Genomic DNA, 22,387 nt, shown 5'->3' on the forward strand with positions numbered 1-22,387 from the left:
TGCAATAAATAATGTACATATTTATGTTGCAGGTTTGTCAATTACTGAAGCCTTTGAGCCAGTAATAAACATAAAGCAGGTAGAGGAGGAATGAGGCATGAGTTTGCATTTTATTTTATGAACAGGGTGGGGCTAAGCCAAAACTCGAAGATTTTCACATGGATGTACATGGAAGTAAACAAGAAAAAAAAAAACATATACATGGTAAGTGACTCACACCATATTCAATTTAAATCTATACCTTCAATTCTTCAGATGGCCTTTCTTCAGTTCTTCTAACAAAAAAGTACATTATTGCTTATTACTCATTTATACAGATGAATTCTTTTATTATATTTATAAGTAATTAAAGTAATTTTAGATATATCTGCCACATGAGCAGCGACTAGATGTTTAATGAAACATTTCTATATTAGGGAGAAAAGCAAAAACAGATAATCTGTTTGTAAGTAATGTGTAATCTTAAGCAAATATTAATGTAATAAGGAAGAATTTATGGGAACAGTCTAATTGCAAGGATGCATGGTAGAAATAAACTAAACAAATGACCAATTTTTAGGGATGACCTTAAAAACTAAAATTATTATGGAGGCCTATCATAAATTCTGTTAAAGAGTTTATTTAACATTTGAACTTAAATTAATAAAAAATTCTAAGAGAAAAGTTGTGTGAATTAATGGTGATTGTAATTTATTTTAATTTAATGTCGTTTACAATATTTCAATTTGCTTTGTTCAACTTAAAAAAAAAATGGCAGCAGCAGTCAGTCCTTACATTTTTAAACATATTTTTCCTTAACAATCTCGCAAATGCAACAAAAAAGATGGATAGAGAGATAATGTGAAATGGATTTAAATTTCAACTAAAAATAAAAGAAAGGACAGCATATTTAATAAAGCTTGTCATTTTCTTACAACATGACTGCATTTCAAGCTCTGAAAACTAAATGTGCAAATATCTGCTTTCTAAGCACCAGGAGTTACTATCTGAAAGCACTGAAGCTTCTGGCTATCGAACAGAATGTCGACATCATCATCCTCGCTATCTTCAAAATGTCTTCCTCTATCCCAGAAACAGCAGAAGATATGGATGTAGCGGGACTACTATTTCCCTGGTTTGGCTGTTTGCATCCACAAGTCATCAGATGGATTTAGAGGTCAAAGGCATTTATGAACTTAGACAAAAGGATCTGCATTGGAGATGAAAGGCCAGAGTCAAATAGACAGGATCTGTACTTGTTGATGATATTCAGATGTGAAAATTCTCTTTCACATGCAACACTGCTTAAAGGCAGAGTAAGGGATGAGATAAGAACCCTCTGAATGTTGGAGTAACTGTCAGGACTGCTTGTTTTCACTACATCCAGCAGGTCATGCACAGAGGAGGCTGCCTAATGTATTCCAATGTGCTTTAAAGGCATCCACCCGCTTAAAGTGGAGTCTTTGTCATCAGACATGTTGGGCTCACGTTTCTTAAGGATCAAACTCTCATTGTGTTACCAGAACTGTAAAGAGCTTTTATTTCAAAAGGAATAATTATGGGATCAAAAATCAGAAAAATATTAATATCTGATTCAAATTCACAATGTAGATCTTTCAATATCAGACGCCTCTCCTCAGCTCATCGTACTGCTCATCTTTGCTCTCACCAATACTCAGATTCTCTTGCTAAAACACGAGGGAGAAAAACATTGAAATGTTTCCAATATAAAGAATTTTGGCCAGGAATCAATGAAAAACGCTCTGAGCAGATGTGTTTCAGGCTCAAGGTCATCACTCATTGTCACTTCAATCTGGGTGCAAGGTAACATTCTCAATAATTTCAACAGAGTTGGCTGTCCCCAAGGAAACCATCTAAAATACAATGGGGCCAAAAGTATTCAGTCAGCCACTGATTGTGCAAGTTCTCCTACTTAGAATAATGAAAGAGGTCTGTATATTTCATCATAGGTACACTTCAACTATGAGAGACAAAATGAGGAAAAAAATTCCAGGAAATCAGATTGTAGGATTTTTAAATAATTTATTTGGAAATTATGGAGGAAAATAAGTATTTGGTCAATAACTAAACTCAATACTTTTTAATATAACCTTTGTTGGCAATGACAGAGGTCAAACGTTACTTGTAAGTCTTTACCAGGTTTGCACACACTGCAGCTGGTATTTTGGCCCATTCCTCCATGCAGGTCACCTCTAGAGCAGTGATGTTTCGGGCTGTCGCTGGCCGACACCGACTTTCAACGCCCTCTACAATTTTCTATGGGGTTGATGTCTGCAGAATGGCTAGGCCATTCCAGGACCATTAAATGCTTTTTACGGAGCCACTCCTTTGTTGCCCAGGCAGTAGTTTAGGATCATCTTCAAGGCTCTCACTGAGGGAAGGAGCTTTTGGCTTAAATCTCATGATACATGGCCCCGTTCATTCTTCCCTCAACACGGATCAGTCGTCCTGTCACCTTGGCAGAAAACAGCCCCAAAGCATGATGTTTCCTCCCTCATACTTCACAGTAGGTATGGTGTTCTTGGGATGCAACTCTGCATTCTTCTTCCTCCAAACATGACGAGTTAGGTTTTTACCAAAAATTTCTATTTTTCGTTTCATCTGACCACAAGATGTTCTCCCAATCCTCTTCTGGATCTTGCTTATGGTCTGGTCATTGATCAGCTCTATTGGAGCAGGAATAGCCACATAAAATCTCTTATCGGCTTACCTGTTTCCTAACCATTTTTCTATCATGACTCACTTGATCAAAGGCATCTGCTGTTTTTATTTTGGAAGAGTCTTGTAGATAATTTTAGCTTGTTGAGGTGTTGAGAAGAGATTGATCTTTCCACTGTGGAGCATCCGAAGTTTGCAGAGGTTATGTTGGAATCCATGAAATGCACCGATGTTAACAAACAGCCCAAAGACATTTCAATTCAGGAGGGAATATAAAAAAAAAAAAATAAATCAACCAATAGTTTCGTGACCCCCATGCAGTACCTCCGCGGACCCCCTAGGGGTCACGGACCCCCTGTTGAAGACCTCTGCTTTAGACATATCAATGTTGTATCTTTCGAGCCTTACTTACAGCTTTTACAAGGGTTTTAAAGGAAATTTCGAACGCTGTCCTCGGAGTTATTCACTCTGTTGCCGTCCCGGTTCTCGGTCACATCGCCCTTCAACTCTTGCTTTTAAGAAAATTTATTGAGTATTTTTGAATAAAAAAAACAAAACAAAAGAAAACACAACTGCAAACATGCATCTTTACCAAACAAGCAGCTTTTTTTGTTTACTCAGAACAATATGAATTTGTAGACCAGCAAAGAGATAAAACAAAAAAAAAAATATCTTAAACTTGTGGCAACGCTTGATCAAGAACATCAAAAATAATTTCCAGACTTCATGAATTTTATTTTGATGGCATTGATTACATATCTGATTTTTTAAAGTTTTGAATAAAAAAAAAAAAAAAAAAAAAAATTACCTTGCTATGGTCTCCAAAATGAGATAAACCCCCCCCCCCCCCCCCCCCCTCAGCAGCACACTGCCAAGGTAGAGTTAAAAACTCGCAAGGACCTGTAATGCCCCCACCCTGTGCTTGGTTTAAAGGCTTTGCAACCCCCACCTTCTGTGGGGAGAGGAGAGGGAGAGGAGGCCATTTTGGGAACAACAGAGACTGAATGGACTTCTGTTCATCCATTCCCTCTCTCAGCCCCCCCACCCCCAATCTATGTGATGTATTGTGATGAATGGTTTTTACTGAAACTGAAATTTCAATTGCAATGTAAATTGTAGTTGACAATAAAGATTGATTGATTGATTGATTGATTGATTGATTGACTGATTTCATTCTACAGGCTACTCTCAAAACCAGAGTACTGCAAAACAGACTGACTGCAAATTTCCTTTTAAGTTGAATTGGAGCTAAATGTATCTGAGAGACTGAAGAACCATGAAGTATCTGAAAGGACTCAACCAGTGTCTCAGCTAGGCCAATCCCAACCCAGAAAACATAACCTGGGCATACGCTACTAAGCTTTCCTGAACATCGGGGCTCCCACAGCTTTCCAAAACAGGGATCAACAGGTCTAGCAAAAGTAAGAGAGAGGGTGTCCAGCTAAACAAGTTACTTTTTTGGGGGACTTGTGATCATGTAATTTGTTTTACTGTTGAGTAAAGCAAACCAACAAGAGTTCATAGCGACCCCATGGTAGCTAACCCAACGTTGTGAGCTGCTTATAAAGTTTAAAACCCAATACAAAAATAAGGTTTATGTCTTTCCAAATAAGCTTTGCATTTGATTACTAAAATATGCCCAAAGTGTCTTTTACACAAGCCCTCTTGTGTTGTTAGCCATTAGCTTCATTGTCTTCATAGACCAAAGCAAAAAGGTTTAACAAAGATATATGATGGAGCATCATAATTATAAGTTACTTTTATCTCCCGTGGTGAGCGACCTTTTAAATAATAATAAAAAGGATTACTGCTCGACACAATAGGCTCCATTTCAGACTCAGTTTAAACACCTGTAAATCTGAAAATACAATTAGTTCAGAGCTGTAATTTGCCACTTAATCTATAGAGCTGTAAATAATTGCACATGCAAAATTACAGCTAGATCAAAGAAGTGGAAGTGGGTCAGGGGCATTAGTCATTGAATGCCCCTTGTAGCTAACAAGCTAATGGATTTCTACCTCTAATTATTCCCCTAGAAAAAAATCACAGAAGATAAAGATTCAATTATACAAATGATTATTGGTTTCTGATAGGGAAAATAATGTAGTAAGCTATTAATTTGCCAAATAATGTTTTATTTACATGGGGATTTGCATCACAAATATGTGTGACCCCAATCCAATTGCTCTAAATTAGTATAAAAACCAATTTGACCTGATTCGTAACTCTTTCAGATAAACTTCTCAACCAAAAAATCCATGCAAAACTGTGATTTCATTCCATCATTTTATTGCTAATGACTTTTTCACTATTTTAATTTCCCCGTCGTTTAGTTGGGTTTCACAAGATACATTTTCTTAACTGAAATATGTTTTATTTGTAGTTGAATGATTATTGGTAATAATTGTTTAGATTTTCAGTGAAAGCTGTAGATAATTTATACAATATTAAATTATATGTACAGACTTAAGTGGGATGACCATATTCCAGAAAACTTCATTCTTAGTACAAGTTCAAGTAAATGTATAAGTGTTGCTTCTGCTGATGTACAACAAGCACATGTTGAATTAATATATGGATCAAATTTAGCTAATTTATATCTATGTTTAAGTTAAATTAAGTTTCAGAGAAACTATGACGACAGATTATAAAATACCAACATTAGCATAAAATGTAAAAATGTATAGAAAAACAAAAGATTTTGACAAGTGCAGGTATTAAACACACATAGTGAAAGCTTTACATCTTATTCAGCGACCACAAACAGACGTAGGGCGCTGCCAACAGCAGGTAGTGGTTACAGGGGGAAACCCCACTCCAACTGTTGACAGGCTGCAGCCGTTCAGGACCATTCCACATTATTCTCATTCTTGATAACAAACAGATCAATTTCTAATGTATTCTCTCTCACTTATATCTTAAAACTATTTTCTATGACAAATAACAGCATGAACAAAATCACTCACTGCTGGCACAATGAATTCTGGATTATCATACTGCACCAATTTTCTACAATCAAAGGAAGCTTTCAAAAGACATACTCCAGAACAGGTCCCTATAAAGTAAGGGCCCTGGAGAGTGAAACAACCTGGTTAATGAGGAGCTACCACCAGAGACCTATCACTCAGATGGAAGCATCCTTGACAAGATGAGCATGAGGAAGCTAACCATAACAAACATCTACTGTAAACAGGTCGTCACAGACCATGCAGGAAGAGGTAATTCACTCAGTTTAAAACAAGGGTTGATTTAGTCAAACTGAAAACAAACAGACTATAAGCTAACAGAGATCCATAAAAAAAAAAACAACCTCTTTATTCGTCAATAGATCTAGATGACAATCTCCTTGCACAACACTCAACTAGAAAAACTAGAAACTGGAATTTCCCTGCATCACCACTCAGTAGCCTGTATGTTCTTTGAAAGTCAAAAAGATGTATAAAAACTCCCTCTTTAGAAGGACACCCTCACTAAATAAACTTTCAGAATGGTAGGGACTCAAACTTTTTCATGGACAGACAATGAGTCTCAACTGTTGCTTCAGGTGAATTTAAATTCTAAAACCACTGTTAGGGATTTTGGTCAGTATTTGTTATGCTGTATGCATCTACATTAATTAACTGATTGAAGTCATGTGCCAGGGCTGTCTCATTAAGGCAGACTGAGCTTTACGAGAACAGGATTTTATTTAAATGTTTCTCTGTAAAATATTCTTAATTGTCATGAGTAAACTGGAAAGTTAAGGTTTATTAAACCATTTTTTATCTGTTTATTTAATCTAATTATGCTCTAAAGTATGCATTAGCTTCCTAAACATTATCTACAGACGACTTGGCTCCACTATCAAAGCAAGTAACTTAACAGTATTTCATACAGAGTTAATATAAAATATTTAAGACTCTCAAAGTCAGTTAGAGCTACATAACCTTTAAAATGTTTAAATGGCATAACAAAAAAGCTGTGATTAAACATGTCTCACAAGATGTGCCCCAGGAGACAAAGTTTGTAACACTGCAGACAAGAAGTTCATTAGAGTTACAAGCCTCAGAAATGACCAATTAACAGCATGTCAGATTGGAGCCTTTAAATATTCGACATGTCACAACATGAGCTCAGACAAACCTCTGATTAATTAAGCCTACATAAAAAGATGAGACTAAAAAGAAAACTGAAAAACATTCTGATGTTTGAAGATATTCACTTGAAATTACTTTCCAGGGAAGGGTATCTTTGTGGTGGACTGTACCTAATATAAAAAATTAACAGCGAGTTTAAAGTGTGCATTTGTTCATGTAGGTTTTTTTATTCAGGTAATGGCTTCCATTATAAAATGTTTTGTATGCTGTATGCTTGCAAAATCAATGAGGGAATGCAAAATTTAGTGCGTTTTGATAAAGATTAACTTTCCATTTACTTTCTTTAGACTGATTTTATTTTTCATTTTGTTTACACAAGTGTAAAACAGAAAGAAATTTCGTTTGGAAACAGCTCACTGGACAATTTCAACTTTTAAAAGTTCAGCCTTGAAAAATAGTATAAATGACTGTAAATTTACAGTTCTAACAATTTTTTTTTCTGTGTTTTTATTGTCATTTTACTGTCGCAAGTACAGAGCAAAGAAATGAACTCTCTCTCTGCATTTAACCCTTCGGGAGCAGTGGGCCGCCATTGTGCAGTGCCCGGGGAGCAGTGTGGGGTTAAGGGTCCGTGGGAGTGGGGCTGAACTCAGAACCTCAGGGCAATGCCCAAAGCAGTGAAGGGTCATGTCTAAGGACTAACACTGGCAGCTCATTCCCCCAGCAGGGATCCTGTTTGCAGGACGAGTGACTTACAATTTGAGCTAGACAGCCAATTATTTATGTCCTTATTTATATCCAACCTCTTCTATACCTTCTATAAGGTAAACATATTTTTAGGATGAAAGTTGTTAAATTTATGAAGAACTTTTAGTGCCTCATGACAGGCTATATTACATCTCCCATGATCCTGCCTTGTCTTTTGATTTTTTTTTTCACCTACAGTAAATGATTTGATAATGAAACTTCAAAAACCTACGCAGTGCGTGGAATTGAATTTAAAGAGTTTTGTAGATGATAAAAGCTGTAAATAACAGAATATAAAATCAAAGCTTTTTCACTGCCAAGTATTTTAGGTTAATATAGGTATTAATTGTAAACATTTTTATTGTCACAATCTATTTACAAAATAGTTTTAGTAGAGCATTCGGAGCACTCATCACTTTTCTTTGTACGTAAAGCATATACTAATTATCCCTTTGGTGTTTATGGTAACCTAGTGGAGTGTTACCCGTTCAGCCTTTAAAACTCCAGCATCTGATTTGAGCGTGCTTTGCTTGGAGGACAACCCACAATACAGGATATCAGCCCAAGACAATCCTACAGGTTGGACTTCTCCGATTTGTGACCTGGGAGGTTGCAGCATACTACAGAGCAGACCTGACAACCCTGAAGACATCACACACAGCAGGATTATCTCCCCTGATGATTGTTCCCAAGAAGCTCCAGATATCAGGAGTTCTTGAAAGGGGAAGATCTGGCAGAAATTGTTGCGATTTATGTGATGTGTGAACCAGCTAGAAGGGAATTAGCATTGTAGATGCTCCAGGCCCTCAACATACTAAATTGGTATACAGCCCAAAAATGTGTTTTTTTTTTTTTTACAAACGAAATAACATATTCTTATTTTCTTTTCTGATAAGAACAGATTATTAGCAAGCAACTATGGCCTCCGTACATGTGTCGTACGCACTAACCCCTGCGCCACTATACCAAGCCTCGATATGCTCATTATGTTTGATTGCTAAATTATCACCAAAGAGTCCATTGGCGATTATTTAGTTTGATCCCCTCATGTCTGCAAGCAAATAGCTTTAATCTCATCATAAACCAACCTAGCTACAGAAGGTAAAGAGGCCCTAACTCTATTTATTCTGTCAGGAACAATTTCAGGACAATAAAAAAATAAAAAATAAATCGATTATCTAAACAGTTTTCCATCTCTGATTTTTGCAAATAATTTAACACAATATTATTTTACTACATATGATTTGCAATGTGTATTGGATTAATCACTTTCCAATTGCTATATTTAATCTAAAAGCTAATCTGACCTTGTGCAGGGTGATAAAGCGAATTAATTTGATTAATTCATGTTTTTAAAAGTTCACGATTTGAAATTGTACTAAATCGTAAAATGGAGGAAGTCTCTTTTTCTGTATTTTTTACTTGCACACTTGCTTCTGCTGCCTCTTTCCTCCTTCAGCCCAATAGGATGCTGCAGTGTTTACTCATGCCATGGCCGCTGCTCAATCTGACAAGTTGGTACAGAGAAAAAGGGACTCATTTCATTGATTATTTGGAAGTGGTTCGACTTCGACAAGGCCGACGTGGGGCAGACTACCGTTGTGTGCAAGGCAAAGGCACCCCACTGAATGGGAGCAGGGCTCGCAGCATTGGAATGGCAGCATCGGTAGCACGGGCAAAGACAAACACGACAAGAAAAGACCACAAACCCTGGCCACCTCATTTTCTAAAGCGGTGCTGACCGACAAGTGCAGTGTGCGGTGGAAGCAGATGACTGACGCTGTAGCGGTTCATATAGGGATCGATATGGTGCCCATTTACATAGTAGAGAAGCCTGGCGTCCTTCACATGTTAAAAGTTTGTGATCCAAAATATGAACCACAAAGTCGAAACACTACAAGAGCTCTGTGAAAAGTTGAACTCTGCTTTGATTTTTGCAACTACTACAGACCTGTAGTCCAGTTGATCTCTTCAGTTATACATGAGTTTGCACAATATATTTTTGAATAAAGTAAACCTATTTTAAAATACATGCACATGGTTTTTAAAACTTCAATTAATCCTCCAAGATGACTAAAAAAATTGAGATTTTATTTTTTAGCTATATCGCCCAGCCCTAATCTGACCTCATTCCAAATTTTTCTACATAAACTTTGGTTCTCAAACATACAACCAATGCCTAACTGTGACATCATTGCATCATCTTATTAATTATGGTTTTCTACCATTTTTATTTATTTTTCTATTTGCACGTAGTAGCTAATTAGTTTTTAACTAAAATGTATTTGACTTTGAGTTGGAATACTTTGGCAATATTTTGAATGGAAGTTGTTCTTAATTTATTCCCAATGTGCGATCAGTTATTTGTTTGACCATGATTTGAGGTTGATGACACATTCAACACTTGTCCTAACAAAAAATGAAAGGAACCGTGTTCTGTGATCCCACTGTTGGGAGTGTGTTCACAGAACATGTGACGGTGCAAAAAACATTTGACTAAATAACAAAACTATAACAGCCTTTAATTGGATAACATTCCTTGATACATTTGAATTAAATAAAAAGAATTACTTGTTCCACTTCCTTCACCTTACATTTGTCTTCAACAGCCACAAATCTTTAGACAAGTGGGTAGCGAATGGTTTATATAAGTGAAACAAAACCTTCCTGTAGAAGAATGTGTGTTTTAATACCGTCAATACACAATACATCTAGGAATGTTGGAAAAAGAACGATGCCTTAATTATGCAAACTGTTTTTGTTTAGTCATTGTGTGGTGGGGGAGTGGAGTAGCATTGGAGCAAATCATTTTTATCCCTTTATTTTAATTAGCTTAGTTCTTTTGTTTGTCACAAAAGACAAATTTTAAGAACACATAAGGCCAGGAGCTGCATAATATCTAGAGGCTCTAAATGCGGAAAATAACAGATTTGATTAAAATTGCCTATTTTATGACTCAGCTTATTCAGTAGTGACTCCATATAAGGGTCTCTTAAGGATCATTCAAGTCATGCATTTGAGTCATCTGCATTAACGAGGTTCTGTTATCCAAAACAAGGTACGTGGAGCATCATGGTCACATTAGGGCACATGTTTAAAGATATCTGTCCCCTGACTGAATGGTAAAGGATGACAGAGTGATGACAACAGCTGTGGAGGATAGAGGATTTAGAGATTTTTTTATTTGATCAGAAAGGTATTACCTAGATGACAGTCACATGATTCTACGGGAGTGCGGTTTTTAAAAATATGAGCTTTGAGCGTGCACCAGACATGAAGCAAATGTGAAGTCCTGATTGGGCTTATTAAGCTAATTATCTAATTAGCCAGTGTTAAATTTCCCTGGTAAACATGACTTTACACTACCAACTAAAAGGCTTGAAGAATGTGTGAGCTGCATAATCATTCCTGCCTCATCTGTCATCGTAAAAAGTTTTGATGGCATTTTGCAGAACAAAGAGATTTAGCTCAAGGTAAACAACATAAAAACAAACAACCTCAGCGTTTTGCTTCTCTTCTTGTTAGCTAGTTTTATAAGGCCACACATACTTGCTCATCACAGACTGTTTAACCACTAAATCACCATACATCATGGAAGCATTTATTTATATCGTCTGTGCTGTGTTTGAGTTGGGTGGCTAATCGGCTTTTTTGCTCATGTTTAATAAACAAAGTCTCAAACCGTCCACCTGTTTACCATTCACTCTGAACGGGTAAAAACAACATTAAATCACTGCAAAGATTTGGCATGTTTTACGCTGAAGTACAAGGAAGTGGTTTGCGGTTGTGGGTGGGCTGATGTCAGGAAACAATGAGGAAATCTGTATTATACCTGCTCTAACGGCCACGTCTTCCAGGATTTATTTTTCTAAACGTTTTATCGAGTTTTTTCACTGAGTGACATTGAGCCCTTCAACCCCAGAGATAAAAACCTAAATCCTAAACTATAAATGTATAAAAAAGAAAAAAAAAAAGAAAAAAAAAAAAAAAAGAGGGAAAATGTCCAGCAGCCACGGCCTGTCAAGGTAACATTAGGAGGTGATGCTGTGCCATGGAATTGAATAATGCCCCTCTGGCGTGTGAGTGTGTGTGTGCATTTGTGTAGCTAAGGGGTGGAGTGGCTTCTGACAAGACTGAGATGTAAGGTCATTTACCCACTGAGGAGACCTGACAGAAGTTGATGCTGATTGATTAGGAGGAGAGAAAAGACGAAAAAGTAAAGCCAGTTCAGTGAGCAGGACAGGGCGACAGGTGGTATGAGAGGATAAGGTGGCAGAACAGATTTAGGAGAAGCTACATTTACAGTGGCTTGAAAAAGTATTGACATCTCTTTGACTTTTTCATACTTCAACCACAAACTGCATCTGTATGTATTACAGGAATTTATGTGGTAGTATATATCATAAGTGACAGAAATTAACTAAGAAAAATGTAAAGAGTATGCAGCCTCCTTACCTTCAACACACTGATATAAGTCAAAAGGAGTCACTGCAGTAGACCAATGGTTTCACTGGATTTCAGTTTAATTCTAATCTAGTATAGCTTAAATCAGTGATCCAGAATGAAAGTTTGTTATAAAACTATCTCAGGGTGTGTCCAATTTCAGATGCTCCATCCCTCGATGGTTTTATTTGGAAACCGATTACTTCTTAGCTCTGTAATGAAGGATGTTCCAGTGCATTATTCTCCTAATACTATTAAGTACAGCTGAGAAATGTGCCCTCCCTTTGCACGTTTTGAAGGAAGGGTAAGGTGAATCATTCCTGTCTCACTTCGATACTTCTCATGATTATATGATTGTCCTTAAAGGAACCTGGTGTACATAAGACCAGTCCTTTGAAAGATGCAACCCCTGAATGAAACACCCCTTTAGTTAATGAGATCTCACCAATGGCCAGAGAATGAAAAGAATATAACAATATAGCAACAGAGCCCCAACTTTCTGCTGAAAAATGACAGCTCCAAGTGCATGCTAACACAAGTGGTGCTAGTTTGCAGCTTTTCTTCCCTTGCAGTGCTTTTTGCTACTTAAAGCAGTTTTATTTGCATGTTTTTCTGTTTTAGTCTCATTTTTGATTTTACAGGACCTTTAGAATTTACTGTAAAATCATGAAGTTGCACAAGTTTTACACCTCTCCCCCACTGTAGAGTAGGGTGTGGATGGAAACCATAGCCAGTATCCTTAAGTTTCGGCAGTCTTCCACCCAAAGCTACGTCCATCATTTGCCATAAAAGTAATAGTCTGTCAAAACAATAAGCAGTGCCCCTGTTACTCCCTCCTAGGGCCAATTAAACAAGCCTCTTACCCTACATATACACAGATATTTACCCTTCAATAAAATAAAACATGTTTTAAGATTATATATTTTTTTTAAATCTTTTTCTTGATCTATATCTGCAATTTATTTGCTTTTCTCCTAAAGGAAGAGAAGCCTTTACTAAACAGAGTTCACCTGGCTGGATTTTAAACTGCAACAGGTGTGATTATCAATTTAAGAACAATACCCAGTAAAACAAAAGAAAACAACAGGTGCATACATTGCTTTAGATTTCAATAGCCATTTCTATCTTTCTTAAATTACCAAACACAACAGTAACTGCTGTTCCTTATTTATATAAATGACTTTAATAATGTTACAAATGAGCACACACTTAAACTTTATTACATTGATAAAGTGTGCCATGTTTTCAATTGAATAGATTATCTTTTAATGTTCAGAAATCTAATTTGATTATTTTAGTGGCAGAAAGATAAAGATATAACAGTAATCTAAATTGAATCGGCTGATTACTCCAGGTATCATCTGCAAATTTCCTGGGAGTTCTTAGTGATGAAAGCTTGAGTTGGAAAGAGCAGGCTGATTCTGTTAGTAGGAAGATCAAAGAAACTATCGGTATAATAAGGACAATTAGCCACCTTGTTACTTCAAAGTGTCCTCTCTCTTTATATTACAGCCTAACATAGTTTGGGGGAGTGCTTACCCCAACCCCCTGTACCATATTTTATTTTTCCAAAAACGCTTTGTCAGAATAGTATCTTGGTAAGGACCACACCTATCCTCTACACCAGGCATCCACAAAGTCTGTCCTCGAGGGCCGCTGTCCTGAAGGTTTTAGAGGTTTCTCTGCTTTAGCACAGCTGATTCTGATAAATGCAGTTCAGCAAAAGCCTGTTAATCAACTATCAATGTAAATCAGCTGTGCTGGAGCAGGGAAACCTCTAAAACCTGCAGGACAGCGGCCCTCGAGGACTAAATTCAGGGATGCCTGTTCTACACCTTCACTTCAAAGCTTAAAGATTCTCAAAATTTATGACATACTTATTTTTCAAATATGTTATTTATAAAATCTTTTATAGATACTGAATAGAAAAATCCCTATCAGTTTAATGTCTTATCTAAAGCAAATTCATATGTTAATTTACATAATACGCCCCAGTCAAGGGATCTTCATCCAAAGCGACTTACAAAGCAGGCATCAGCATGAAGGGTCTTGCCTAAGGACCCACACTTGCAGCTCATTCCCCCGACGGTTATTCAAACCATGGACCTCCTGTGAGCAAGTCGGGTGACTTACCACTTGAGCTAGCCACCAACTACAAAATAAATGGTACTCATAGATCCTAACGATGTCTAGCATTTGATGGATCAAGGTGGTGGGCTGGAGAGGGATGGTATTGGCTTAGCATTCTTAGGAGTGGCCACTGACTCCTGCATCTTACTAGTCAAGGCCAATTTAGAAACCTAAGGTTTAATGGTAGAACATGTCAATGTCTTTTTAAAATTTATTTAATTAAATTAGGGTTTTTATCACCATTGTATTTAACTGGGTTTTTGCTTCTTCTTGCATTGTATTTCGCTTTGTGCAACTAAACTTTCATCATCCATCAACTAAACATCCATCCATTCATCCAGAAAGGACAAAAACCAACTAAATATGATGGTATCTCTGATACAAAGTAATCTCAGTAACTGTGTCAAAGGCACACAAATTAATTCTGAAAAAGAAGAGACAGAAAATCAAACCAGATAAACCAAAATAAAACAGAAGACTACAAAATAAGAGACACTGTCACTTTAGGTTCAAACGAAAGATAAATAAATTGTTTAAGCAATGAATGGAAAATAATAAACTTAAACATACAAATTTAAGAAGCAAGTGTGGTGCAAGTGCAGAGGGCAGGGATCAGCTTAACCTCCACCCTCCTTTCGCTAAATATATTTCATAATGATACAGTGCCACTGCATAATATGTAAATGCTAGCAGAAGTCTGCTTTTTTGCCCCACATTTTAAGCTGCATTAAACAACTAGCACATGTTGCTGCAACAGAGTTATTGTTGGTGATTTGATCTAATATGTATTTCCTAATCTCTTCCGAATCCAAATCTCTAAATTATTTTTGTAACTCCATGGCAATATAAATGATATTTGTTTCCCACCTTGAGAGGTTTATGACTGCGGGGAACCGTCTCCTTCTTTCCCAGAGGAATGGGCTGCTGGTTGGCTGCAGTAAGCTGGTGCCTCTGGAAAACCAAAGCCTCCTTAAACTCCTCCTGCGTCTTTGTCTCTAACAGCTTCTGTCTGAAGGAGATGTCAGAGAACAGGGTGCCAAATGTCCTGCCCAGCTCCATTGCTGTCTTGGTGCTTTTCTATGAAACACAGAAAACGAAGAAACCGATTAAGTTACACAGGCTATCATTAAGTTACATTATATCATAGAACAAAATGTGTCCTGAAGATGCAAATCCAATTTTTGCACAAGAAGTTTTACAAAGAAATATTTTGAATGACATGACTTTTGAGTATACTTAAAAAAAAATTGTACTGATTAAGAGTTTGGGTTTAACTTTTCTTGACCATTAGATTACACACAGCAATTTGGTGAAATGCTGTTATAATTGAAGAATACATCATGTCCGAACTCAGAATGTTTCCTTCATACTCTCACTGATGCATAGTTTCAAAGGTTTTTTCATACAGTAATGTGATTCCTTTTGGCTGCTCCCAGGGTAAGTCATCCTAACTCAAAAACATCCTGTCAAAGATGGCGGGATTGTATAATTGTCTAAAATAGTACTTTTCATCATGACACACCTGAGAATAAAAAATTAATAACATGATTGATCAGCTTAGTTTAAAAGATATAAATGAACCGGACGCCTGTTGGCCTGTTCACGGGGGCAGAAATAAAGGTTGACCAGAGATGGTCATCGCGACTACAGTATTAGCCAATCATTGGCCAACCCTATAACCACCCCCACCAGTGATTGGTTGTTATGTGGATAAGATTCTCCACCATAGGAAGCAGTTCCCCTATAAATAAAAGAGGATGGCAGCAGTGAAACTCTCAAGCGGAACATCTAAATCATTTGTTCTTAATCCTGGTCCAGTAAGGAATGATTAACAGGCTTCTGCAGCACTTGATGGCTGCTTATGAGGTCAATCAAGGGCAAACATTAGAATTAGGTGTGCTGCAACAGGGAGACATCTAAAACATGCAAAACCACTTTCTTCACTAATTTGACATTTTAATTCTTAGAATGTGAACCATAAACGGATAACTGGTCAGGCCAATCATGCTATAGTATTTTGGTATAAGGCAGAAAATGTAGCTTTGACAAAAGCAAGAGCTGCCGACATGGCAGCCCTGAAGACCTACGTGTAGCTGCTGCTATTACATCCGTTTTTGTTGAAATCCACAATTTCATCTTTGAAAGAGGAACAACTAAAGTATTAAAAGGCTTAACCTGGTGTGGTTTCTCTCATGGCGTCTGCTGACATTTTCTTTTGTTACCATGACTGACTAAAACCAAAGTTTGGTAGGCGTCCTCTAGGCATCACTTGGCCAAATCAGCTCTGAGGTTTCTGCTGAAGGTCTGAGGAATAGTCTTCAAACAAATTCAATCAGGTAAACATATCTAATTGCAGTGTTTATTAGGGATTTGGAGAATGGGCGGTGTCAGGATCTGACATGTTATGGGAATGGGCCAGTTCAGTGTATCCTCACTAAAAAAACCTACAATTGAATGCTGGAAGCAAAATATCATTTAGGTAGTAAGAACCTAAGAAATGTATTTTAACGTCACAAATTTGTAAATAATGCAAAACCTTTATTTTTTTTTTATAGACTAAGGCAAGCTTTAAGTTTGGAAGCTTAGATATTTGACAACTTTTTATTTAACATAATCCTTTAGAGAAGGGGGTGTATGTGATCTCTATGTTTCTATGTGTTTTTTATTAACTGTCAGGAATATACTGATGTATTCATTACAAATCCATGTAAAGTCATCAATTTTTAACAAAATTTTAACTCACAAACAGGTGTGTAGACAGACTAGGCACACACATATAAACTGATTAAAAACAAAAACAAATTTGCACAAAACAAGGTCAAACAATTTAATTGAAACAATTACAGATAACCCTTTGACGATAAAATATACTGTTTTTAAACAAACATTAGGAAAATGAAAAAAAAAATAATAATTTCTATAACTTTTTTATAAATACATGATCATATAAAATTCAATCTTCATTACTGACAGTGTAAATGCTCTTGTTCTAGGATTAATTTTCTTCCCTGGAACACTTTTCCTGTCAGTGTTTTCAAATGGCTTTCTGGACTTGATTGAAGAAATAGTTTGAGATTTCAAAATTAAGGTTATAAGCAGATAAATGATCTCTTGGCATCTTCATTTAGAATATAATCTGATTAGTTGGTGCCAGAAGCTAAAATTAAGTGGTAATAACCAACTTATACTGAATGGGAACAAAACTAGAGAGAGATTATTTTAAGATTTCAGAAGAAACAGAAACAAGATGAATCCTATTAGCATAATGGGAGAAAAAGTGGAGGTGGTGAAGGAATATAAATACCTTGGTGTTTACCTGGACAATACACTTGACTGGACATGCCACTGTGAAACTGTGTCTACAAGAAGTGACAGAGCAGATTGTACTTCCTAAGGAAGCTTTGAACCTTCATTGTTTGCAGCAAGATGATGCATATCCTCTATAAGTAACCGTTGTATGTTAAAGTTGTTCTAGTCTTCCAAATGTTTTACACAAAAAGAACATTGTTGGCCTCCATTACCAGTGTAAATCATTTCCTCATATGCAAATGGTCCTGGTTAACCCTGGTTTTTAAACAATAATAATCATTTCAAAAACCAAAAATATTTTTGACAGTTGTCAAGTTAGCCATGTTAGCCAAACTTGGCTCTAAGAACAGTGAGAGCAGAATAATGTAAAATAACAAACAAAGAAACAGGCAAAATGTAATCCTTTTCTGTTGCTAGAGCTATCCCTTCATCCCTTCTAGACATTAATGGGTCATGGGAGAATAGGAGAGGGACTTGAGCAGCATCAACAGAAAATCTGAGACCATTTGTGGCCACATTTGTGCAGTGACCTGACTCCAGCACAACTTGATGCGTGTACCATGTTCCACACTGACAGTATACCAATGATGAATGGAAGACACTGCAGCACTGATGTCTCATGCTCAGATGAGTCAAGGTGGACAGACGGCATTTGCCAGATGTCGACTTCTATTTGATATTGGAGTTTTGATCTGTTATTTTGGCCATAGTTTTAAGAATGCCTTTTTTTAATGGCTGCCATTTTGTTTCCTTTAGGTGCAGTAAAATAAATTAAAGTACCTGAGATTATCTAAAATTTCATCTAAAAACAGTGATTGGTATCAATCAGTCTGGAAAGGGTAGAGAATCATTTTTAAGGTTTTGCTATATAAGAGAATCATTCTTCGATAAAATATTCATAAATAGAGGAAAAAGGGGAAAATATCTCCTATGAGACCCAGTTGTGACCTTAAGCTCAACCGTCATAAGATTATGCAGCAGAGCAATGATCAAAAGCCAACTGAGATGTTGTGGCATGACCTTAAAAACTTTATTCTTGCTTGAAAGCCCAGAAAAGGGCTGATATAAAATAATCCTGCAAAGAAAAAGATCAAATTTCCATCAAACCAAATATTTGTTGGTGGTTGTTCCTTCCAGTGGAAATAAAACTAGTTAATTTTTCATAAAGGCCAATTTGGATAGCTAGTAAAAGAAACCAAAATTTTAAAATGGCATTTTGTATGTCATTGTTTAATGATCTGGGACATCCATATTTGCGCAGTTTTAGCTGAGCAAAAGAATAAAAAAGACTTCACTGCAGAAATGTTTGATCTGGTTATGAGATAATTTTACTAAGCATGAGCAGATTCTGTTATTTTATTAATAAGAGAGTGTGTGTGTGTGTGTGTGTGTGTGTGTGTGTGTGTGTGTGTGTGTGTGTATATATATATATATATATATATATATATATATATATATATATATATATATATATATATATATATATATATAGTATTTTTCATGATTTCAAAAAGCCTTACCAAGTGCAATTATCTTACTGCACTTCCAGATTGTTGCAAATATTTTAAGTAGAATCTTTTGAAAAGAAGATTAATAATCGAACAGAATCTGTTCTTGCTTTGTATGTCGACTATATGCCTGCTTTATCAGCAAAAACATAATTCATAATTTCTTAGAAGAAAACATCTGTTTTCTTCTACTAAATTATAAATTTCCTTTGCAGGCATAATTCTTTTGACGCTGGGTGCATTACTGGGGCTGGTGAAGTGGGTAAATAAGCAGTAAAAATTATTTCAAAAGAAACAAGACAAGTTATGTTGCCTTGTTTTGTTCTAAAACAGCCCAAAGCCACTTCAACACAGAGTTCAGCTTAAGAGACTTGTGTGTCTGGTCATTATTAGAAGCCACGCATAACGGAACAGATTATTCCTTGACAATCCCTGGCAAAAATGACGGACTCACCAGTCTGAGCAGATGTCTATTTAGTTGTTTAATTTTGTTAAAGACACAAAACCATACTACACTCACTAAGTGGTCTGTGAGATTTAATTATTTTTTCCCTCTTTCATACATTTTTCCTGTTTGAGCACAGTAAAGCAACTTGTTACTGGTTACAATGATTTTCTTAAAGTGAGAAGGATGGCTTTAGTAATGTTTGATGTCTATGATCTGCTTTTTCTGTTTTTGACAAAATCAGACTAAAGGAACATCCTCCGATGGGTAATTCCACCGTTTTTAACAGGGGATCCATGAGCCATATAGAGCAGATGCATGGCTAAAAAAAGAAAATAAATGCATCAGACACACAAAAGGGGATTTGGATCCACCTCTTTGTGGATAACATACAGCACCAACCTGCATTCAAGTCTTATCACATGAGATACAGACTGTTAATGAGAATCGGGTCCCAGGCCTTCACCTTAAAATAATTCACAAGTATTTGTAACAATAGACTTTCAGAAATATTTATTTTTGATATAACTACAATATATTAGAAATATCGTAAGCTTTTTACCTTTAATACATTTACATAAAATATTGCCACAGGGATGTTGCCATGTTGTTTTATGATGCAATGGGTAAATTATGTAAGCTAGGTCCTACTGTATAGCTCTAGATCCATCAAGCATGCATTCCAGGTGAAAAAAACTGGTGACTTCCATGGGTAAAAAATATAACAAAGGATATATAAATCTTTTAGTAATTATGACATTTTAGGTATAGCAAACCACAAGTTTTAGGGTAATGGGAACAATATGTACTACATATTTACGGGGACATTTTTAAACGGGTCATGGTTCCCTTTAAGAAAAAGCATTTTAATGATTTTGATAAATGTAGTACTAGTAATCAAAGGGACACTCTAATCAAAGTCCACAAAGTACAGTATTCTTCGTTAATGTTTTTTTCATTTACACCACTTTGAATGGTCTTGCCACTAAAATGTGGTATATACATAAACTTGCTTTGGGTATAGATTTCCTCAACAGATTTTTCTAAACCATTTCCTGCCTTTTGTGCTCTCTAGACAAAAGTAACCCTGCAAACCCTCTGTCGCTGCTCCAACTGTGAAAAAGAATCTCCAGCAGAGTTTCCCAGTGTGAAGGACAATGGAACAGCCATGCTGGAAAGCAACAGTGGAAAAAGCTCTAGAGAAACTGCTCTCATATTTTAGTGAGAAAGATCAGCATTTGTGTGTAAAATCGCTTGAGGTGCTATGAGAAAGAGATTTGAATAAAAGAGATCTAATGTTTTCATTTCAAGCAACTTTGTGGGTACCCCACTAATTAGAAAATGGGAATATCTATGGTTTACATTAAAACCATCAAATCTCGTAATTAGTGATTGTAATAGTTAATGTTTCTAAAGCTGCCATCCTAAATCAAATGCAAGGACTATACCACCTTTAAAGTACAAAAGCTTCTCTGAAATTAAACCAAATGTTTTTGTATACAAGACTTACTACTTCCTGATAATTTCGGGGACAAAATGATACAAATAGCATAGTCCCTAACTGGAGAAAAATCTAACACAGAAATCTCTAATGGTTCAGGAATCTACAGTCCTTGGCAGGAGGCTTTACTACGATTGCATACTGTATGGTTAACCAGCGGGTCTAAAAAAGGTATATAATAGCTTTATTTAACTTCTTTTTTTTTTTTATTCTAATTACGGCATTCTTTTAGTTTAGCATTTGTTATTTTTTGTCTTTTAAGCTTTGTTTTTGCTTAGTTTGTTAGTGAATATAGCCTGCATATATTTACCATAACATGATGTGGTAGGTCAAAAGACCATTAGCGGAGAATCTGGGAACATATAGTCTTATTTTATTGGAATCAACTGGATTTTAGTCTTTTTGCTATGGGGCTAAGACATGACCATCTGCCTTTAAAACATATTTTATCATGTTCCACTCAAAAGAACTTGTTAATCAGAGCACTGAAATAATTGTGACATTTTCTAACAAGACATAGAAATAACTTTTCACAAATAATTTCCCCCCCCCATCATCCTTATAACTAAAAACAATTAACCCTCCAAGGACTAACTTCTCTATGACAGGATTTGATTCCTGAACTATTCAAGATATATGAAAAATTCCAAAAGTCCTGAAAAGCAGAGAAATAGAGCTTTCAGAGCATAGGTTGCGGTAGCTGCAGAATCTACCTTGTAACAGCTTGACAATTCCAGAGCAAGATTAACAGTTGCACGAGGAAGCTCACAAGAGCTAATTAGTGTGGTAACTCCTTAAGTAATTGGACAATTCTAACTATTCAAATGGTGTCTGAAAGTACAGAAGAGCTTTCAGACAGGATACTGCACGATATAGTAAACATTACGGTAATTACAACGTAAATGAGGGAGATTTATTCTACAGGATTGTTGTTTGATGAGCGAGGGATGCAGAGCTTCAAGCTGAAACAAACCACTGGAGTTCAAATACATCTAAATTGCCCCTTTATCCACGATTAAATTTTTTTTTACCACTTTTCTGATGAAGAGGTCATGAAGGTTCTTAGCATATATTCTAATAAATATGCCAACAGCAACTTTCAAAGTGGAAAAAAAAAATTTTCTTGGGAAGAGATTACTCTTGATGTGATGAGAGTACAGATTGGTTTGTTGCTGTTCATGGCTTTGGTTGAGTTATCTAAGGTCTCAGATTTCTGGAGGACAAATTCCCTATGCCATGTCCAGAAATGGGTTCAGGGCAATCTCATTCAATCTGCATATGAGTAATCCAGCAGAGGATGTGCTCAACGACCAGAAGAGAAGCTTTGCAGAGTACGACCGTCTCCACCATGTAAAGGCCTCTACTGGACCTTATGAGGAACCACTGTATGTCTTTTTACCATCTAAAGCAAAACATTTCAGTGGATGGAAGGATCGTTGCCACAAAAGCAAGGATTGCTGTCAAGCAATATATGAAAACCAAGCCAACCAAATGGGGGTTGAATTTCTTTGTGCTTTCTGATGTGAATTGCTACAGATTGATTTCACACTTTATCAGATGAAATCAACAT

General features: G+C 36.3%; 1 protein-coding gene across 5 annotated transcripts in view; it reads right to left on the reverse strand.

Moving 5' to 3' along the window:
• slc4a11 (solute carrier family 4 member 11) overlaps positions 1-22,387 on the reverse strand; it is a 212,185-nt gene that overhangs the window by 42,428 nt on the left and 147,370 nt on the right. For all 5 annotated transcript variants that reach the window (XM_038304653.1, XM_038304656.1, XM_038304658.1 and 2 more), the window contains one exon: positions 14,922-15,131. In XM_038304653.1, coding sequence (XP_038160581.1) covers positions 14,922-15,131 — 210 coding nt within the window. The remainder of the gene's footprint in view (positions 1-14,921; positions 15,132-22,387) is intronic.

Source organism: Cyprinodon tularosa, unplaced genomic scaffold (genome assembly GCF_016077235.1).
Source record: "Cyprinodon tularosa strain WSP-4 unplaced genomic scaffold, ASM1607723v1 ctg54, whole genome shotgun sequence".
Classification (NCBI taxonomy): domain Eukaryota; kingdom Metazoa; phylum Chordata; class Actinopteri; order Cyprinodontiformes; family Cyprinodontidae; genus Cyprinodon; species Cyprinodon tularosa.